The sequence below is a fragment of the Nansenia antarctica genome (genome assembly GCF_963989245.1).
Source record: "Nansenia antarctica genome assembly, chromosome: 13".
In the NCBI taxonomy this organism is placed as follows: domain Eukaryota; kingdom Metazoa; phylum Chordata; class Actinopteri; order Argentiniformes; family Microstomatidae; genus Nansenia; species Nansenia antarctica.
In genome coordinates this window covers 31,209,557-31,223,859 of record NC_137683.1, presented here as the reverse complement: position 1 = coordinate 31,223,859, position 14,303 = coordinate 31,209,557, and the positions used below count along the sequence as shown (strand labels likewise).

At 47.2% G+C, this 14,303-nt stretch overlaps 1 protein-coding gene across 1 annotated transcript in view; it reads left to right on the top strand.

Moving 5' to 3' along the window:
• Positions 1 to 11,337: 11,337 nt before the first annotated feature.
• Positions 11,338 to 14,303, top strand: part of gstp1.2 (glutathione S-transferase pi 1.2) — a 3,100-nt gene continuing 134 nt past the window's right edge. The window contains exons 1-7 of the mRNA XM_080544302.1: positions 11,338 to 11,400; positions 12,114 to 12,149; positions 12,333 to 12,439; positions 12,753 to 12,840; positions 13,068 to 13,171; positions 13,499 to 13,600; positions 13,992 to 14,303. The exon at positions 13,992 to 14,303 is cut by the window's right edge and continues 134 nt beyond it. Of these exons, the coding sequence (XP_080400428.1) occupies position 11,400; positions 12,114 to 12,149; positions 12,333 to 12,439; positions 12,753 to 12,840; positions 13,068 to 13,171; positions 13,499 to 13,600; positions 13,992 to 14,180 (627 nt within the window). The 5' untranslated portion in view covers positions 11,338 to 11,399 and the 3' untranslated portion in view covers positions 14,181 to 14,303. The remainder of the gene's footprint in view (positions 11,401 to 12,113; positions 12,150 to 12,332; positions 12,440 to 12,752; positions 12,841 to 13,067; positions 13,172 to 13,498; positions 13,601 to 13,991) is intronic.

Below are 14,303 nucleotides of genomic sequence, written 5' to 3'. Positions count from 1 at the left end.
GGTTCATCCATAAGAGGAGCAGCCAACACTGGAGCAGCACAAAGAAGAGCTCTAACATTAACAAAGGCCTGTTGACATTCTGTACTCCAAACATACATTGCGTCACCTCTCAGGAGGTTAGTAAGTGGAGTGACTACCGTTGAAAAATTGCGACAGAAGCTGCGATAATAGCCTACTAGCCCTAAGAAACGCTGCAGCTCTTTCTTAGTGGTAGGTCTGGGGTACTGCTCTATAGCCTGCACCTTAGCCTGGACCAGAGAGACTTTACCATGACCAACCACTCGACCGAGGTACCTCACCGATGCCCTGGCAAACTCACACTTTGCCAGGTTGACGGTGAGGCACGCACCAGCCAAGCGGTCGAACAAGGCACGCACACGCTGAAGATGGGTGGACCACGAGTCAGAATAGATGACGACGTCGTCTAGATATACAGCGCACCCCTCCAAACCACCTACAACCATGTTCATCAGCCGTTGGAATGTGGCTGGAGCATTTCTAAGACCGAAGGGCATGACAGTATACTCATAAAGACCAGAGGGGGTTATAAACGCCGATATTTCACGAGCCCTCTTGGATAAAGGCACCTGCCAAAATCCTTTGAGCAAGTCAAATTTGCTAATAAACTTAGCGGAGGCTACTTGGTCAATACAATCTTCCATCCTGGGAAGAGGATACGAATCTGGCTTTGTCACACTATTCACTTTGCGGAAGTCTGTACAAAACCGCAGTGTGTGATCAGGCTTTGGAACTGTGAGACACGGGGACGCCCAGCTGGACGAGGTAGGCACTGCAATACCAGTCTCAAGCATATACCTGATCTCGGAGTCCACGTGTTTACGTTTGTCAGGACTAACTCTATAAAAACGCTGTCTGATAGGTGAAGCATCCCCTACATCTATATCGTGTTCGATTAAGGGAGTCTGCGTGGGAGTGTCACCAAAAATGGATGGATAATCCTTAACAAGATGCAGCAGTTGGGTACGTTCAACCTCTGTTAAATGCCCCAACGAGCTCCCAAGATCACGAAGGGACTCTGAATTTTTCAATCTTCCAGTCAACAACTCCTGGCCGGGACTGGATAGGCCATCCTCCTCAGGCTCTGCCACCACCTGAGGGGAATCCCCTACTGTACTGGCTACACACGCCGGACGAACAGGAACTGACGCCTGCTCCACAGAATCAGACACACGGTCATAATACGGTTTCAATAAATTAATGTGGCAGAGCTGATTAGGCTTCCTACGCAAAGGTGTAGCAATCAGGTAATTAAGATCAGACACTTGCTTTACTACAGTATGTGGACCAGTAAATTTAGCACAAAAGGGGGAATCAACCATGGGCAAGAGTGCCAGAACCTGATCACCCGGGCTAAACTTCCGTGGCTCAGTTCGGCGGTCATAAAGGCGTTTCATTTTCTTTTGTGCACTAGCTAGTTTTTCTTTTGCCAGCTCACCGGCTTCATAAAGCCTATGCTTAAAGCCGAGTACGTAACTAAGCAAGTTTTTTGGTGGTTCGGACTCTTTCCAATCATCTTGGATGACGGCCAAGGGGCCACGTACTGTGTGTCCGAACACCAGATCATTGGGACTAAAACCCGTACTTTCCTGGCTCACCTCCCTGGCGGCTAACATCATCCAAGGAAGCCCCTCCTCCCAATCTCCGTCCAGCTCAGTACAGTAGGCGCGCAACAAAGATTTCAAAGTTGCATGGAATCGCTCCAATGCGCCCTGGCTCTGCGCGTGATAGGCTGACGCCCTGTTGTGCTTAACGCGCAGCTGTTTCAGGACCTGAGCGAACAGATGGGAAGAGAAATTAGAACCCTGGTCAGACTGGATGATTTTTGGTATGCCAAAGATTGAAATGAACTGAGTCAAGGCACGGACTACAGACTTGGTGGTGATATTGCGTAAGGGATAAGCTGCAGGATACCTGGTAGCCTGGCACATAACTGTCAGCAAATACTTAGCCCCAGTACGAGACGGAGGGAGGGGACCTACACAATCAATAATGAGATGGTCAAACGGTTGACTGGTTGCCTGAATCGGACTCAATGGAGCCGGTGTAATGCTCTGATTCGGCTTTCCTGTCAACTGACATGTATGACATGTTTTTACATAGGCTGCCACATCCCTCTTAAGGCGAGGCCAAACGAAGTAACGGAGGATGCGATCATAGGTCTTAGAAACTCCTAGGTGTCCACCCTCATCATGTGACACCTGCAGAACCAAGCTGCGATACTTGGAGGGCACAACAATTTGGTAAATGGGGTCTCCCACAAACTCAACGCCATGGGGAACCCACTTCCTCACCAATACCTCATTGTGAATGAAATAGGCATGGGCGCTGTTCCTCACCCCCCCAGCAGGGAGAGCTCCCTCAAACAGCTCTTTCAGACTTGGATCTGCCCGCTGCTCTCTCACCAGTTCACTGTGAGGGACAGACAGGGGAAAATCAGACAGTGATATCACATGCTCCACATCATCCACCATTTTGTCAGGGTCAGGCGTGGCACGGCTCATGGCACGAGTTACGGCACACGCAGTGAACACCTCAGGAAACTCCCGTTCACTTTCATCAGGCTTGCTTTTAAATACTGGCACAGACGTAACCACCACAGGTGGCGCCACATCTGCCCACACTCGTGCACCAACCAAGCCATTACCCATGATCATGGTCACCCCCTCACAGGGCAACGCTGGGCGCACACCCACAGTCATCTCACCCTGAAACAAATCAGATGAAAGAATTATTCTGTGCAGAGGAACATGCAATACAGCCAAACCCATACCACGAATGGGAATGGAGTCACCTGTGTCAGAGGCATCAGAAAATGGCAAAGCAGAAGCTAAAATAAACGAATCAAATGCCCCAGTATCCCGTAAAATGTTTACTGGGACCTTCTCATCCCCACCGACGAGGGACACCAAACCATCTGTAAGGAATGGCAAGTAAGATTCAAGGTCAGTGGTGGTAGGTAGGTGGTAGTCAGTAAATCAGTGGTGTAATGTGAGTGTAGTGGAAAGTGGTGAGGTGAGTGTTGCATGGTGTGAAACAAGGAACAAACAAAGAATAGAAAATAATGGTGCCTAGAAGGGGGCCTCAATACTGAGGCCTGCATAGATCTTTTATGCCCTGGATCCTGGAACCAGGTGGGGCACAATCAGCTGTCCACCAGCTGACCTGCCTTTCACTGATTGGTAACCCTGTCCAGCAGGAGTACTCTCTGCAGACAGGGAAACAGATGTTTATTACAGGCCAGGACACAATATGGGGCCAGGGCCGTCACACCCTGCACTCACACACCTGAGAAACTAATCTTAAATCGCTTGTTGTCTGTTTTGTTTTGTTTTTTAAATCTTCTTAAATATTTTTTATCGCCGGACGCAAAAAAGCGTTTAAGTACGCTGCCCCCTCTGCCAGGAATACCCTCCAGAAAGACTTAAAACTAAAAGCACTAATCAGTTATGATGCTTTCATAACGATTTTAAAGGTCTTAGAAGGTGAAAGTATTGGAAATGGTCATCGCTTTTAATTCAGTATCCGTGCCCGCCCAAACCTGCTTTTAATTTCCTGTTATGTTGTATTGTGTCTCTTATCTTCTTATCTGTGTATTGGATGTCTGCCTGTGTCCTTGTGCGGCCCCTCTTGGCCAGGTCCCTCTGGGAAAAGAGCTTCCTTATCTCAATGAGGTCACCTGGTTAAATACAGCTTTAATAAAAACACACACAGAGTTTGGCACTGAAGTGGTTGTAGTTTCTGGACTGCAGTCTATAGTCTACTGCTGGGTTACTGTCTCTCCTGTTGTCTGATACTCTGCAACGGCAGTACAGTTGAATCTAATCTAATCTGCTTTGTTGGTGAATACACTGGAAGAACCTGTTCTGGCAGGGCTCTCTGTCTGTCTACTCTGTGAGCTGTAGTTAGTTTCAAGTTCTACGTTTATTGTTAAATCCCATTATACATATGTGTGTGTGTGTGTGTGTGTGTGTGTGTGTGTGTGTGTGTGTCTCTGTGAAAGCTGTGAGCTGTAGTTCCAAGTTTATTGTTATGGACTGCACTTCTATAGCGCCTTTATCCAAAGCGCTTTACAACGGCCTCTCATTCACCCATTCACACACACATTCACACACCAATGGCGGCAAGCTGCCATGCAAGGCGCCGGCCGGCCCGCTCACTGGGAGCAATTTGGGGTTCAGTGTCTTGCCCAAAGACACTTCGACGTGTGGCCAGCCGGGGCTCGAACCACCGATCTGCCAACCTTGCGATCATTAGAAGGCGGCTCTACCTCCTGAGACACAAGTACACATGTAGAAGAGAGTAAGGCCCGATCCCAATTCACCCCTAGCCCTTCGTTTTCACCCCTATGGCTCGATTTGCGCGTTCACGTTTAGGGCGAGGGCTGTCTCAATTCATATTTCATCGAGGGCTAGGGGTAAGGGGGAGGGCTAACTATCCCTTCGTTTCGAGGGATTTCAGGACCACACTAGCTTCGAAGGGCTAACGGTACGCTACCCCTTGATACCAGGATGCATTGCGAATCATCTACAGAAATCTTATGTCGCTCTATTCAATGCGGAAATGTCATTTTAATTCTCTGTAATTACTTATTAATAAAGATTTGAAAAATTATGATAACCATCTTATTGTCTTAGTTTAATGTCATTACAATGCATTATAGACCTTTTATTTATAACACGCATAACCCAAAAATCGCTTTTATGTCGGTGCTGTGTCTAACGTTACAGTAACGCAACGCTGCATGACAGTCGAGCATTTCAGAGATGTACAGTCATAAATCAATGATTACCTGTGGCTTTTGACAGCGGATGATGGTACACATATGTAAAGTTATCTATCAAACGTTCGGCTGACTTGTACATGATGCGCATTTTGACCTATTTCCACCCGCAATCTAATCCGAGCAGTTGTTATTATGTAATATTATTAATGGGTTGTATCATTCATTTCAATGCATTATAGACCTTTTCTTTATAACAAGCACAACAACAACAAAACGTTATCATGCTGATGTGCTGTGTGTCTAATGTTACAAGCTGATTTGTGCATGACAGCCGCGCATTGACATATTTCCATGTCTAATGGCATATGACACGCGAAATGTAACTACAGTTAAGGATACGCGTAAAGGATGATGATCTATCACCGTTCGACTCTACTGAGAAATGTTTCCGCTTATTTGTCATCTCTCCTTCACGGGCAAATGTGGCCGCGTCCCCAAGAGATCCTCTTTCTACGTTTTTGACCACCACTATGATGGATTGATTTTTGGATTCTAGACGACGAATTGTTCTGAGAAAGGCGCTTGGTAACGTGATTTTTGGACAACGCTTTATGACTACTGATGGACTGGTTGTTTTGGTTGGAGTCATTCATTGTCATTAAATTCATTGTCATTATTGCGATGTCCACAAAAAAGACATCGCTGACGGAAGAGACTAAAAAAGGAACGTCTAAACACTACAGTGTGTTGATAACAAACGAAAATAGATGCTTATAGCACACGCAACAGAAATAAACACAGCTGAAGGCATTGCGAGATGTGAGAATTCGCCGGCAACACAACGCGTCAACCGTACCGCGTGATGACGTAGGCGCCGTGAAGGGTTGTCCCAATTCATAGGGCTGAGATTTCAAGGGGTAGGGCTTGTAACGTATTCGAAGGCAAGGCCTTCGAATCGAGTGACACTCGAAAACGAGCCGTAGGGGTAGAAAAGGGAATTGGGATCGGGCCTTAAGCTCTTAGGCATCAGAACCTCGACACTGCAGCGACAAGACAAATAAAGAGACAATAGTTCTGAGGCTCATAATCATGTTCTCTCTTCTCAAAACACACACAGAGACACACAGCTATCATGTGAATATCTCTCGCAGACACACACAGCTATCATGTGAATATCTCTCACAGAGACACACCGCTATCCTATGAATATCTCTCACAGACACACACAGCTATCCTGTGAATATCTCTCACAGAGACACACAGCTATCATGTGAATATCTCTCACAGAGACACACAGCTATCCTGTGAATATCTCACAGAGACACACAGCTATCATGTGAATATCTCACAGAGACACACAGCTATCCTGTGAATATCTCTCACAGAGACACACAGCTATCCTGTGAATATCTCTCACAGAGACACACAGCTATCCTGTGAATATCTCTCACAGACACACACAGCTATCATGTGAATATCTCTCACAGAGCGTTAATGAAACACTGGTGTGATAAACGTAAAACACAACCATCAAAATAGTGTTCATGTGTTGGCTTCATGAGGCCGTGTTACATATTCAAATGTAGAAATGGTTTCCCTTTTCTCCTTCGATGCATACAGTTGCCATACTCTAATACGATACTGTGAATATATCATATAAATATATAAATATAAATATATAAAAGTTTTCTCTGTCAGTGTTTCATGGGTGTATGTTTTTATGTTGTTTGTGCGCCCGCTAACCCTAACCCTAACTATTCTAGGCTTAGGTTAACTATTCTAGGCTTAGGTTAACTATTCTAGGGTTAGGTTAACTATTCTAGGCTTAGGGTTAACTATTCTAGGGTAAGGGTTAGGGTTAACTATTCTAGGGTTAGGGTTAGGGTTAACTATTCTAGGGTTAGGGTTAACTATTCAGACCTCTGGACCAATAGAATAACAGAACAGCCAAGGCTCCGCCTCCTTCAACATGCAAGTCACTCTGACACCTGTGCAGACCTGACACTCACCTGACGGTTAGACTGTCTGTGTGTCTGGGTGTGGTGGGGGGGGGAGTGTCCGTGTGTGTGTGTGCGTTGTGTATGGGAGGGCAGAGGGCTGTGTGTGGGAGGGAGGGGCGTGTGTGAAATGTGTGAGATGTTTGGTGTGTGTGTGTGTGGGGGGGGTGTATAGGTTTCAAGTTCAAGTTTCTAGTTTCAAGTGTATTGTTACGTCACATTACACAGGTGCAACAGAGGAGAATTCTTAGGCTTGGGTTCCTGACGTTGCAGCACAAGACATGAGGCAATAATAATAACAATAACAATAACAATAACAATAACAATAACAATAACAATAACAATAACAATAACAATAACAATAACCAAAGTGGTTGTAGTTTCTGGACTGCAGTCTATAGTCTACTGCTGGGTTACTGTCTCTCCTGTTGTCTGATGCTCTGCAAGGGCAGTAAAGTTGAATCTAATCTAATCTGCTTGAACCTGTTCTGGCAGGGCCCTCTGTCTGTCTCCTCTGTGAGCTGTAGTTTCAAGTTCTACGTTTATTGTTAAATCCCATTATACATGTGTGTGTGTGTGTGTGTGTGTGTGTGTCTCTGTGAAACCTGTGAGCTGTAGTTTCAAGTTCTACGTTTATTGTTAAATCCAATTATACATATGTGTGTGTGTGTGTGTGTTTGTGTGTGTCTCTGTGAAACCTGTGAGCTGTAGTTTCAAGTTCTACGTTTATTGTTAAATCCAATTATACATATGTGTGTGTGTGTGTGTGTGTGTGTGTGTGTGTGTGTTTGTGTGTGTCTCTGTGAAACCTGTGAGCTGTAGTTCCAAGTTTATTGTTATGGACTGCACTTATATAGCGCCTTTATCCAAAGCGCTTTACAACGGCCTCTCAATCACCCATTCACACACACATTCATACACCAATGGCGGCAAGCTGCCATGCAAGGCGCCGGCCCGCTCACTGGGAGCAATTTGGGATTCAGTGTCTTGCCCAAGGACACTTCGACATGTGGCCAGCCGGGGCTCGAACCGCCGATCTGCCGACCTTGCGATCATTAGACAGCGGCTCTACCACAGCGGCTCGACACACACAAACACACACACATACACAGACACACGCACACACACACACAATGTCCTTCAACATGCAAGTCACTCTGATACCTGCAGACCTGACACTCACCTGACGGTTAGACTGTCTGTGTGTCTGGGTGTGGTGGGGGGGGGAGTGTCCGTGTGTGTGTGTGTGTGTGTGTGTGTGTGTGTGTGTGTGTGTGTGTTGTGTGTGTGTTGTGTATGGGAGGGCAGAGGGCTGTGTGTGGGAGGGAGGGGTGTGTGTGAAATGTGTGAGATGTTTGGTGTGTGTGTGTGTGTGTGTGGGGGGGGTGTATAGGTTTCAAGTTCAAGTTTCTAGTTTCAAGTGTATCGTTACGTCACATTACAGGAGTGCAACAGAGGAGAATTCTTAGGCTTGGGTTCCTGACGTTGCAGCACAAGACAAGAGGCAATAAAAATTCAAACAAAATTCAAGATTTTAAAGAAAGTATAATTAATTAATTAATTTAGCAGACGCTTTTATCCAAAGCGACTTACAATTACGAATTACAGGGACATTCCCCCTGGAGTAACTGAGGGCTAAGTGCCTTACCCAAGGGCACACTAGTAGTGGTGTGGCTTCAGGCGGGATTTGAACTCACAACCTTCCGATCCCAAGTCCAACTCACTATCCACTAGACCACCACTACCCCAAGTATCAGTACCGGTAGTACAGGGCCGTGACATTAACAGGCACAGTACAGGATAAGGTGACAGTAGGGCAGGTAAGACAGGATAATAGGGGTGCCACTACAGATAATAGAGAGGTCAAAGGTCACAGAGGATCAAGTTCAGTGTTTCAAAGGCGGCATTCAATGACTACGCAATATGAACCTGTGGACTCAATTACAGTGTGCGTGTGTGTGTGTGTGTGTGTGTGCGCGTGTGCGCGTGTGCGTGTGGGGGGTTGTGGGTGTGTCTGTGTGTGTGTGTGTGTGTGCGCGTGTGTGTGTGTGTGTGTGCGTGTGTGTGTGTGTGTGTGTGTGTGTCTGAGTGTGTGTGTGTGTGTGTTTGTGAGTATCACAAACTCAAGCAGACAAACAAACACCATGTGCTGTGCTCCTCTGTGGCTCAGTTGGTAGAGCACGACGTTAACACAGGTTGTGGGTTCGATTCCCGTTGGGACCATATATACTGAGAATGTATGAATGCACTCACTGCGGTGTAAGTCGCTTTGGGTAAAAGCGTCAGCTAAATGCCATATATGATGTTATGTTATGTTATGTTAATTTCATTTATAATGCGCCCCCCATCCAACTTTTACATCGGCCCGGGGCGCAGCTAAAGACAAAGACAAGGAACACAGAAAGCAATGATATTATTATTATTATTATATTATGTGCATGGTGCATGGTGCATGCATGCACCTGTGTGTGTTGGTTGGCCTGCATGACAAGTTCTCTCATCTAGTTTTAGTTGAACCCTGAACACTGCCTGACTACCTGAACACTACCTGACTACCTGAACACTACCTGTACTGCTCCATATCTGTAGCATATTGCCCACCGTATGACAGTGTATTACATCTCACTGCTACCTGCACTGCATTCTGGGTTAGGGTTACTACTTGAACTTCCTGTACTGTATCATATCTGAACTATATTATTATTGCATACGTGTATGATGACATTGCATTTCATGTCATTGTGACCTGCACCGCATTTAGCACCACTGTTCTACTGCAGCACGACTGGTCCTGATGTAGTACTACTACCATCACCTTATCACCTTATGGTGGGGCGGCTGTGTCTCAGGAGGTAGAGGCTGTGTCTCAGGAGGTAGAGGCTGTGTCTCAGGAGGTAGAGGCTGTGTCTCAGGAGGTAGAGACTGTGTCTCAGGAGGTAGAGACTGTGTCTCAGGAGGTAGAGGCTGTGTCTCAGGAGGTAGAGGCTGTGTCTCAGGAGGTAGAGGCTGTGTCTCAGGAGGTAGAGGCTGTGTCTCAGGAGGTAGAGGCTGTGTCTCAGGAGGTAGAGGCTGTGTCTCAGGAGGTAGAGGCTGTGGCTCAGGAGGTAGAGGCTGGTGGAGGTGGAGGCTGTGTCTCAGGAGGTAGAGGCTGTGGCTCAGGAGGTAGAGGCTGTGTCTCAGGAGGTAGAGGTTGTGTCTCAGGAGGTAGAGGCTGTGTCTCAGGAGGTAGAGGCTGTGTCTCAGGAGGTAGAGGCTGTGGCTCAGGAGGTAGAGGCTGTGTCTCAGGAGGTAGAGGTTGTGTCTCAGGAGGTAGAGGCTGTGTCTCAGGAGGTAGAGGCTGTGTCTCAGGAGGTAGAGGCTGTGTCTCAGGAGGTAGAGGCTGTGTCTCAGGAGGTAGAGGCTGTGTCTCAGGAGGTAGAGGCTGTGTCTCAGGAGGTAGAGGCTGTGTCTCAGGAGGTAGAGGTTGTGTCTCAGGAGGTAGAGGCTGTGTCTCAGGAGGTAGAGGCTGTGTCTCAGGAGGTAGAGGCTGTGTCTCAGGAGGTAGAGGCTGTGTCTCAGGAGGTAGAGGCTGTGTCTCAGGAGGTAGAGGCTGTGTCTCAGGAGGTAGAGGCTGTGTCTCAGGAGGTGGAGGCTGTGTCTCAGGAGGTAGAGACGTCGTCTAATGATCACAAGGTCGGCAGATCGGCGGTTCGAGCCCCGGCTGTCCACATGTTGAAGTGTCCTTGGGCAAGACACTGAACCCTCAAATTGCTCCCAGTGAGCGGGCCGGCGCCTTGCATGGCAGCTTGCCGCCACTGGTGTGTGAATGTGTGTGTGAATGGGTGAATGAGAGGCTGTTGTAAAAGTTAGGATATTTATAGCATAGCATAGTACAGCACAGTGTTTTATTGTATAGTATAGTAGTATAGTATAGTAGATAGTGTACATAGCCTTTATTTATGTAAACCAGCTCTTTTCCCTTTTTTATTTTACCCTTGGCACTCTCGTCTTTAGTCTTTTTCCAAGCACCAGGGGAGCCCCCCCTACTAAATTTCGTTGTATGGTACCTGTACTGTATTAATGACAATAAAGACCATTCATTCATTCATTCATTCATTCATTCATTCATTCATTCATTCAAAGCGCTTTGGAGCAGCAAAAAAGGCGCTATATAAGTGCAGTCCATTTACCATTCATCACCTTATTACCTCATAAGTGATTTTGTATTCTGTTGATATTATTGCTGTTATTGTTGATTGCTGATTTAGTTGATTTCGTATCCTACTTTAGTGTATTATTGCTTTTGTATTCTGCTGCGATGCCGGAACCCAAGAGACTGTAGTCTGTGTTCTGACTGACTCTGATCCTAACCTTAGATACATACAGCTTTGTCATACATGTTTGGTCATGCTTAGTGTCGTGTGTGTGTGTGTGTGTGTGTGTGTGTGTGTGTGTGTGTGTGTGTGTGTGTGTGTGTGTGTGTGTGCGTGCGTGTAGCCTCTGTAACCTCTGTACGGAGAATGACTCAGCACACACACACACACACACGGTGGGCGCGGGGCTTACAGGCGGTGGGGGCGGGGCTTACAGGCGGTGGGGGCGGGGCTTACGGGACCATAAAGACAGCCGGTAGCGGATCTCAGGGTTAGTCTCTCTGTTCTCCTCCACAAGCCGACGACAGTAAGTCTCCGTCCTAACAATAACAATTCAATTCAACTGTATTCTCCATGCTGAACTGATAATAATAATAATAATAATAATAATAATAATAATGATAATAATGATGATGATGACGTGCTTAGTTTGGGTATTTCATGCAGAGAGAGAACCGTGACAGCAGCTCGGTTGGAGGTTAGGGTTAGAGTTAGTTAGAGATAGATGTTTAACCCAAACCCTCATTTTTAACTCTGCTTTTGCTTTCTGCAAGTTTTCGTTTCTTCTTCGAGTTGCAGCAACATAGTACTTATGGTGTTTCTGCTGCTAAATACTCATGCCTTCTTACGTTATTATAATATTACTACTACTACTACTACTTCGTTGCACTGTGAGCGGCTCCCTGCACGTCTACGGGTGATTCTGTGATTTGACGGGAGATTTGCAGAGTTGAACAGATTAGTAATGTTGCATAACGTCCATTACCAGACGCCCGAACCTCCTCCTGTTGTGTAGTACCCTGGGTGGCCGCAGGGCGCGGGGGGCGCTGTTCTCCTGGCAGGGTTTGACATGACTGTTGTGTAGTACCCTGGACGGCCGCAGGGCGCGGGGGGCGCTGTGCTGAAGGCAGGGTTTGACATGACTGTTGTGTAGTACCCCTGAAGGCCGCAGGGCGCGGGGGGGCGCTGTGCTGATGGCAGGGTTTGATGTTTGACATGAATGTTGTTTGTCTCCTGCAGTGCCTCCCATCACCATCACCTACTTTGCTGTGCGAGGTAAGATGCTCTAGATGTGTACATACATTATTTTTAATATATATTATATATATATTTTTTTTTTTTATTACTTCTCAATCTTTTCAGTTTGTAAAGTGTCTTTGAGTGTCTAGAAAAGCGCTACATAAGTCTAATGTATTATTATTATTATATATTATAAGTGTGTGTGTGTGTGTGTTGCAGGGCGCTGTGGAGCGATGAAGATCATGATGTCAGACTTGGGGGTCCAGTGGACTGACAAGCTGGTGACCTTTGAAGACTGGCAGCAGGGAGACCTGAAGAACTCCTGTGTGAGTGGCTAACACCTGGGCTTGCTAGGTTACCTGGGTTAACTATGTTTACTGGGTTTACTACAGTTACATTTGACATGTTTTGGCATTTAGCAGATGCCTTATTCCAAAGCGACTTACAACAGATACATTTGACTAAGCAAGTGAATCATCAGTCCACCAGTCGTAGCAGGAAGTGTAAACTCCCTCAGGCCCTTTTTTAAATTTCTTTTATTGTTTTAAAGACACTGGAGAAACAGTACAGGGTTTACTATGTTAACTGGGTTAGGGTTAGTAATAACAGGTGTGTGTGTGTGTGTGTGTGTGTGTCCAGGTGTTCGGCCAGCTGCCCAAGTTCGAGGACGGAGGTCTGGTCCTGTTCCAGTCCAACGCCGTGCTGAGACACCTGGGCCGTAACCACGGTAACCCTCCTCCTCTGTCACACACACACACACACCTGGGGGGCCGTAACCACGGTAACACTTCTCCTCTGTCACACACACACCTGGGGGGCCGTAACCACGGTAACACTCCTCCTCTGTCACACACACACTGACCTGCTGTCTCACTGTGGGATGACATGTTATTTATCTAATTGTGTGTGTGTGTGTGTGTGTGTGTGTGTGTGTGTGTCTGTGTGGTGGTGTAGGGGCGTATGGGAAGGACAACACACAAGCGGCTCTCATTGACATGATGACCGACGGTGTTGAGGACTTCCGCATGAAATACGTCAAGTTGATCTACCAGGAATACGTAAGTACTCCTCCCTCCCTCTCTCACCTCCTCCCTCCCTCCTCCCTCTCTCACCCCCTCCCTCTCTCACCCCCTCCCTCTCTCACCCCCTCCCTCTCTCACCTCCTCCCTCTCTCACCTCCTCCCTCTCTCACCTCCTCCCTCTCTCACCTCCTCCCTCTCTCACCTCCTCCCTCTCTCACCCCCCCTCCCCCCTCCCTAACAGGACACAGGTAAGGAGGCGTACCTGAAGGCGCTCTCTAACCCCCTCCCTCCCTCCCTAACTCTCTCACCTCCTCCCTCCCTCTCTCTCTCTAACCCTCTCCCCCCCTCCCCCCTCCCTAACAGGACACAGGTAAGGAGGCGTACCTGAAGGCGCTCCCTGACACCCTGTCTAAGTTCGAGGCGGTCATGTGCAAGAACAAGACCGGCTTCCTGGTTGGAGACAAGGTCAGTCAGCCAATCACAAAGCGCTTCTATCTAAACAGAGTTTATAGGTAACCGATCCCAGTTGAAAGTGGCAAATTCGTTGTCATAGCAACTCACTCTAGCCTGACCTCTGCTTGTCTTTGGCTAGCTCTGAAACAAACAGCTGAAACGTAAAAACTATTCATGTTTGGGCTCATATGTTGATATTTTGAGTGACAGTAAGAGTTGCTCTACGTTTCCATGTAACATTTTTGAATATAGACATACAATTGTAGCCGTGGGAGCAGTGTGCAAAATGTGTACAAAAAGTTCAAAAACGTTTTCTGTTCTCAAAGTTCCGCCATTGAATTTCAATGGCGATTTCTCGCCATTAGTAGAGGATGTAGCTCACCCTGACCTCTGACCCCTGCAGGCGTCCGTGGCAGACTACAGCCTCCTGGACGTGTTGCTGAACCACCAGGTGCTGTGCTCCAAATCGCTGGACGCCTTCCCCTGCCTCAAGGCCTTCGTAGACAAGATGGCCGCCCGGCCCAAGATCAAGGCCCTGCTGGACACAGAAGCCTACAAGAGCATGCCCATCAACGGCAACGGCAAGCAGTGAACGAACGAACGCCCTTCTGACTGGGATAGGGTTGAAGGTCAGGGGTCAGGGAGTCAGGGACCATCTGGAGTCCTCTAACCCCTAACCCTAGCCCTCTCATCTTCTAGAAACATATTTTATACA